Source organism: Chaetodon trifascialis, chromosome 23, assembly GCF_039877785.1.
Source record: "Chaetodon trifascialis isolate fChaTrf1 chromosome 23, fChaTrf1.hap1, whole genome shotgun sequence".
Lineage (NCBI taxonomy): Eukaryota > Metazoa > Chordata > Actinopteri > Chaetodontiformes > Chaetodontidae > Chaetodon > Chaetodon trifascialis.
Genome location: NC_092078.1, coordinates 8,187,034 through 8,193,987, shown reverse-complemented (window position 1 = coordinate 8,193,987; position 6,954 = coordinate 8,187,034). Strand labels below are relative to the sequence as shown.

The 6,954-nt window shown below is 41.1% G+C and overlaps 1 protein-coding gene across 1 annotated transcript; it reads left to right on the top strand.

Moving 5' to 3' along the window:
• The first annotated feature begins 5,271 nt into the window (after nt 1–5,271).
• Nucleotides 5,272–6,527, top strand: LOC139351792 (transmembrane protein 272-like). The gene is made up of 4 exons (XM_070993796.1): nt 5,272–5,335; nt 5,415–5,465; nt 5,586–5,792; nt 6,322–6,527. Exons 1-4 carry the CDS (start codon nt 5,272–5,274, stop codon nt 6,525–6,527), a joined length of 528 nt encoding a protein of 175 aa, XP_070849897.1.
• The last annotated feature ends 427 nt before the right edge of the window (nt 6,528–6,954 follow it).

Genomic DNA, 6,954 nt, shown 5'->3' with positions numbered 1-6,954 from the left:
TGGGGACGGGAGCTCTTCCTCTGCCATTAAAGCAGAGTGCATGTCTGCAGCTGATAGGGACACAGTCTCATCTTGTGCTGCCACGTTGCCTTACCCACTTGGCGAGACACCACAATGGACCATCAGACGGCGGAAAACGCCCTGGAACTTCCTGGCAGTGGGATTGTTATTCCAGCCTACTAAAAAATGTAAAAACATTTACACACTTAGATTACAGAGTCAGAGTTATAAAAGATATAGGGTAAGGGTAAGGGTAAGCTGGGAAACTGTATAACCATTTTCCCCACAGGTAGGCTATAAAAGATAAGGCAATGTCTGTATATGTTATCGGTGCCAGGTCTAGGGAAATCTGGGTCGATAGACAAGGTCCACAGGCAAGGGTGCACTGTGGATTAATCAGAGAGAAAGGACACAAGTTGGCGTCTTGCTCCTGCCGTTGCTCATTTAATTTTTTTTTTTTTTTAACAATTTCATAAAACTATGATACATTTTCAATGAAATCATCCCAACTTCATCTGTTACTCATTACATTCACACTAAAACAGGTACGTTCGTCTGTAAAGAAACCAAATGGAGGTTGGAGACCAGCCCAACACCTCAGGGTAGTAAATGAAGCTGTTCAACATCCAGCCCCAATTGTACCTAATCTTGTAACACTAATGTCATAGGTTCTGGCAAACTCCTGTTGACTTACAGTTATTGATTTAGCATATGCATATTTCAGCATTCCTGTTCACCCTGACTCATAATCTTGGATTGCTTTCACTTTCAATGGTAACTGTTACACTTCCATGCAGATGCCACAAGGTTTTGCTTCCAGCCCCACTTTGTTTACGGCGGCTGTAGCTGAAAGCCTGTCGCAGTGGCAGCCAGTGTGTGGCAGTGCACTTATTCAGTATGTTGATGATCTTCTAGTGTGTTCTTCTACACGAGAAAATTGTCAGGCTGACACAGTGGCATCGCTTTGTTTTCTGGCAGAAAACGGTCACAAAGTTTCAAAAGACAAGCTGCAGCTTGTTGCACAATCAGTGCGTTATCTTGGCCATATTATCACTCCGGAGGGTCATAAATTAGGTCCGGACCGCATCCAGGCCATCTTGGATGTTCCAAAACCACAAACAAAGAAGCAGATGATGTCTTTTTTGGGTTTAGCAGGCTATTGCCGTCCATGGATTCGTGATTTTGCGGAGATCTCCCAACCCCTGTATGTCATCACACATGGGGAAAAACATTTGACCATGACTGACTTTTTGACTTGGACCCTTGAGGAAGAGACAGCTTTCACTGAGTTAAAGCAAACTTTATATAGTTCACCTTGTTATGATTTGTTACAATCTCTTTGTGTCTGAACGTGGTGGTTTTATGTCAGCAGTCCTTACACAGTCCCATGGTGACAAACAGCATCCGGTTATTATTCAAAATGACTTCCCACAACAGAAAGGGCTATGATAGCGTGCCTAAGGGCCGTAGCAGCCACTACTGAAGCAGTTATGGCCACAGCTGACATTGTTGTTATGTGTCCTCTTATTGTGCATGTTCTCCATGCTGTTCACTCCCTCATTTTTCAAGCAAAAACTGCTCACCTAACACCAGCAAGACTACTGCACTGGCAAAATGTTCTACTAACAATGTCGCATGTGACTTTAAGAAGCCGCACTGTCCTTAACCCATCAACTCTGTTTCCTACAACTGAAGATGGAGAACCTCATTCTTGCTTAGAGGTGGCTGACACTGTGTCAAAACCACATGATGCACTGTTTGATACACCCCTGTCTATCCCTGAGTTTGTGTTCTTTGTAGCAGGTTCTGCCATGAGGACACCCTCTAATGGTTCCCCTTGTTTTTGTTATGCCATATGTACAGAAGATAATATAAGATAATGGATATTGTAAATAGATTATGATATGCACCAGGATTTTCAGCATTTGCTGAAAATTTTTGCAAAAAATGTTTAATTTGTGCAACAAGCACTGTTGGCAGAGGTGAAACAATGCTCTTGTCAGCCCATCCTAAACCAGAAGGTCCTTTTGAACATTTAATGATGGACTTCATTGAACTTACTCCATGTAGGCGTTACAAATTTTGCCTTGTCATTGATGACATGTTTTCAAAATGGAGTGAGTGCTGTGACATGCCTCAGCTGTGTCAGTTGCAAAAGCATTGTTGAGAGAAGTAATCCCAGTGACAATGGATTGAATTTTTTAAGAACGTAATTCAGAGTCTTTCAGACAGCCTCCGAATAAATCTGAAAACACATTGTGCCTACCACCCAGTGGAGGGGCAGTGGAGATGGCTAATCGTACTTTGAAAACAAAATTGACAAAGTTAATGGCAGAAACTAATCTTTCATGGATTGAAGTTTTACCACTTGCATTAATGTTCATGAGAGGCCACCCACATAAGACAACTGGACTCTTTTCTTAAGAGATACTTACTGGGCGTCCTATGTGAATGACCAACATCCCTTTTCCGCAAAATAGATTAACACTGACAGGAATGGATGATGACATATTAAGATACTGTTGTGCACTTAACCATGTCTTGAAGCTTATGTTTCCTAAGGTGAAAGCTGTCCTTCCTGAGCCGACAGCGGTACAGCTTCATAACATCCAACCTGAAGATTGGGTGCTGGTGAAAGATCTCAGGAGAAAACACTGGCATCAACCCTGGTGGACACGACCATACCAGGTACTGCTGACCACTCCAACTGCTGTCCGGATAGCCGAGAGAGACACGTGGATTCACGCATCCCAGTGCAAACCTTTCCCCAGCGATGCTTTGGATGGAAAAGAAACAACCCAGCTGGCAGGGAGCTGAAGAGGGTTCCTGGTGGAAAGTCCTGCTTGTAGTTTTCATCATGTGGTTGATCATCACAACTAGCATAGTCCAACTGTGGTTTCCAGCTGAGCAGCAAGATGATAGCTGTTCTTACAACCAGCTGAACTCCAGAGAGGATGGCGATGGACTATTATCATCAAGGGCGCAAGAAGACACAGAGGGGAGAAATGGCATTGGCCAACGCAGGGTCAGGAGACCCCAGAAGGAGATGACATCAAAACAGCCAAAATAAAGCAGTTGATCAGGAGAAAGAGACAGTTGTTTGAACAGAATGACTGGAGACCCTGGGGGTTTGATGCTGAAAACTTAAACTGATCACTTTGGCCCCTGGGGTATCATGGCAATTCATGTATTTATTCCTGTTTTTATAGTTTTTTGTAATATGTTGCTTTTGTACGTGTGCGCTTACTTGTATGTGGGCCATGATATATAAATGGATAAATGGGGTCATTGGGGAAGAGAAAACATCACTGTATGTTAAAATACCCCTTGAACTAAGTAATAATGATGAACCAGAGTTTCACCCTATGTTAGAATGGGCACCAGGAAACCCTTATAGTGAATCAGATGATGAATTTGTGTAATATTGGTTTGTTTCCATTGGGATCTGTATTGATGATTTTGTATTTGAGATTTTGATGTAATTCCTAAATATGTTCTGTTGACACTTTGTGTCAAAAGGGAGGAATGTACAGTAGGAATTAGATGACTAATCCTAGGAATTGATCCCATGACAGGGAAATTGTAAAACTCTTTATGGCCCTTTATCACTGAGGGGAGGAAGAGGATCAAAGGACATTCAGTGAGGGACACAGGATAGAGGGGGAAGGTTAAGGTACAATTCACTGTACCTGAGGAAATTATGGTATAGTATAAACCCTAAGAAACAGGATGAGTGAACTCCCCCAGATGGTCTTTGTTTTTGAAGGAAAGATTTACAATTACCAGGTGTTTGTGTGATAACCATTTGTCCTTTTTTGTTGCTAAACAGTATAAAAGCCAAGACATTGCGGAGATCTGGAGAGAACACTCTGCATGCGTCTTCCCTCCATGCTGCATGTATTAAAGAGACCTGATTCATCACACCGAGTCTGTAATTTTTCAGAGAATTAGCAACTCTCAACAAGCAACAAGGAGAATTTCCCTTACACCAGTCACTTTAGACACTTGAGGATTATGGACCCATGTTGAGTTTTATCATGGACAGCGAGTGAAGAAATCTACATTTTTAGCTGTAATATTTAATTACTGCTGATACTTTTTACTCCCACTCTATTTCAACTCAGTATTTTACTTGTTACTCAACTGCATTTGTTTGATAACTTAAATTACTTCGTGGATTCAGATTCGTGATACAAAATATCAGGGTCACCATCACCAGCTGCAACATGAAAGCAATGTACATCTTATGCGTCAATAGTACAAAACACAAAATTTTACTACACGTGCAATTGCATTATTGCATTAATTGCTAACAAATTAATTTCCCTGTCATGGGATCAATACAGTTTTATCTTAGCTTATTAATTCTAATACACTAATATAACAGACATTACTCTGAAATGGGCCATTCTTCAAAATTAACCTTTACTTTTGATAATTGGACATTGTTGTTCTTCACTTCAGTAAAATTGTTGAATCTGTGACTTTTACTTTCAACAGAGTATTTCTACACTTTGCTATCACTACTTTGACTGAAATAAAAGATTTGAGTACTTTTGGCACCAGTTCCCTTTCCAATCAGCTGGCATGTGAACGCCTCTCTGGGCATGCGTGCTCTGGGGAGGTGGAGGTTTGGCGTGCAATAAGGCGCGGCGGTCAGCAGCTCAGAGTCACAGCAGGGAAGGTAAACACACTCACAGGTAAGTGTGGGAGACTTTACCCACCTTACAGTCCTACGTTAATACTAACCAGAGAGTTTGTGTGGTTATGTTTAGAGATGAAACTCATTATCATACAGTGTGTTGCCGGTGACCTTTAGCAAACTGTAAAATAAAAAGCTGTGGTTTAATGTTATCAGCTCTGATTTGACAGCATTTATTTAGCTTGTGGGCAAGGTTTTGTTCTGATGTGATTCTCATAACTGAATTTGGAAATGCTGATGCCTATTATTATTATTACTATTATTATTATTATTAGTAGTAGTATAATTATTTTCTCATTGTTGTATTAGCTGGTATTATGTGTAAGGTTAAGGCTGAACTTCAGTGTAGTTGATGTTGATGGTCATGTTGCCAAAGTGATGCTCCAGTTTGTTCTTGAACTTCCGTTTTGCTTTAAGAAGCTTGTTTTTTATGTCGCAGTTTGTCATCCTGAGACCAGCCCAGTCTTTGATCCTGAAAGCTGTAGGCTTCTCTCACAGATAATTTAAGTTGCGTCTGTCTCAGTTTTTCCTTTGCAGGTTGGAATCATTGTGACTTTTACTTTACCACAATGTCAAACATATGGATTGTTGAACGTGTCCGCAACTTTCCTCAACCCCCATTACCGGGACTAGGTGAGATCAGCTGTCATACTTTGATTTTGCTCAGAAAAGTCTCTGTGCTGTCATCTGAATATATTCTTTCTTCTTGCAGTCCTTTGTGTGGTGTTTCTTTGTGTGATACCAATTGCTGAAATTGCAATTGGTGAGTGAGTGATGCATGTTTTTTTGTTTTTTGACGTACAGTTTTCAAACGCTATTTCTTCAATCTTGTGAAAATACGGCACGACTGATCTCCTGTTGTCACACCCCGTGTGTCCAACAGTTTCAGTGTATCTGCATGATTGTCCGCGGGAGCGCTTCATCCCCATCTGTCTGATAGTGGTGGCAGTCTTTAGCGTGGTGCGGACGCTGCTCTCCTGCCTTCCCTGCACCTACGAGGCCGAGGACGCCCCCTTTAGCCAGCACAGTCAAGCCCTCATGTTCTGGAACTTAATGATATCTTTCTTTCTTTTCTGCTGGTTTATTGTTGGTGAGTTCAAACAGTAGCAGACTGACGAATGAGCCCACAAAAGGGAAGCGTGACCAAAGACAGTGCGAGTAACATTTAACCTATTTGATATTAAACCACAGCCAAGGGAAATACTTTTATTGTTTATGGTTGGCAGGAGGTTTTGTGTGTTGGGCCATCTCAAACAGATATCTGGCCAACAGTCAAACTACAATTAAATATTAACGGCTCTCATTATAACGCAACACTGTTCAACAGCACCACACCTCCAACGTAATCATGCAGTTCAATCAACACCAAAATCAGTTTGAATAAAAACTGATTGTAGTAAGCTCAATGAAGGCAGCATGTATTGTGGGACTGTTGTATTAGACTGTATTAGTTTCAGCTAGGTGCACCTAATAAACCAACCAAACTTAGATTTCAGGCCATGTGATGTTAAGTTTCTCTGGAGACGTTAATCTAACTGAGAACAACAGACTGATTTTGACACAACCTTTGTTCTTTCTTGACTGAATCTGATCTGTTCTCGGGTTTCTCGTCTGTCTAGGTAATGTGTGGACTTACTCGAGTTACCAGCCGAACTACAACAAGACCACAACAGATGTGCATCCCTACTGCAACAGGACACTGTACCTCTTTTCCTTCTGGACCATGACCATGGTCTACATCGTGGCTATTTCCCTGGTGTGCAGCATCATTTACTCAATCTACTTCTGCGCGACTGGTCAAACCAATGGTGATGACAATGTCTAGAGATGAAGGACTGAGAATGCAGGGTGCATCTGACGAGGCTGCACATGATTGGTTTACTGCTGATGCTGTTCGTCTTTCTGCTACACATGTACCAAAGCCCAAGTTGCATTTTTCTATTGTACCTTAACCAATATGAAATACAATAGCAGCATTTATAAACTTGATTTATATACACTTCTTTAACAATGTTAAAGTGTTTCACTAGAAGATTGAAAAAGTAATACTGAAATCAAATAAAGCTCACACAGAGATTTAAAAGTGATAGATTTAAAAAGCTGAATCTAAACAGTTAACTCATTCCAGATTTTGGGGGTCCAGACTGCAATTCCTTGAACTCTAGCAGCAGCATTTTGTACCAACTGAAGGCAATGTGCATATATATATATTTATATATATACGTATATAATACCTGAAGAGGGCATTACAG

Excerpts from the sequence above, each read along its gene's own strand:
- LOC139351792 (XM_070993796.1), top strand. The coding sequence starts at position 5,272 with ATGTCAAACATATGGATTGTTGAACGTGTCCGCAACTTTCCTCAACCC. Across the intron at positions 5,336-5,414 it reads ACCCCCATTACCGGGACTAG|TCCTTTGTGTGGTGTTTCTT; the intron begins GTGAGATCAGCT and ends TTCTTCTTGCAG. Across the intron at positions 5,793-6,321 it reads TTTCTGCTGGTTTATTGTTG|GTAATGTGTGGACTTACTCG; the intron begins GTGAGTTCAAAC and ends TCGTCTGTCTAG.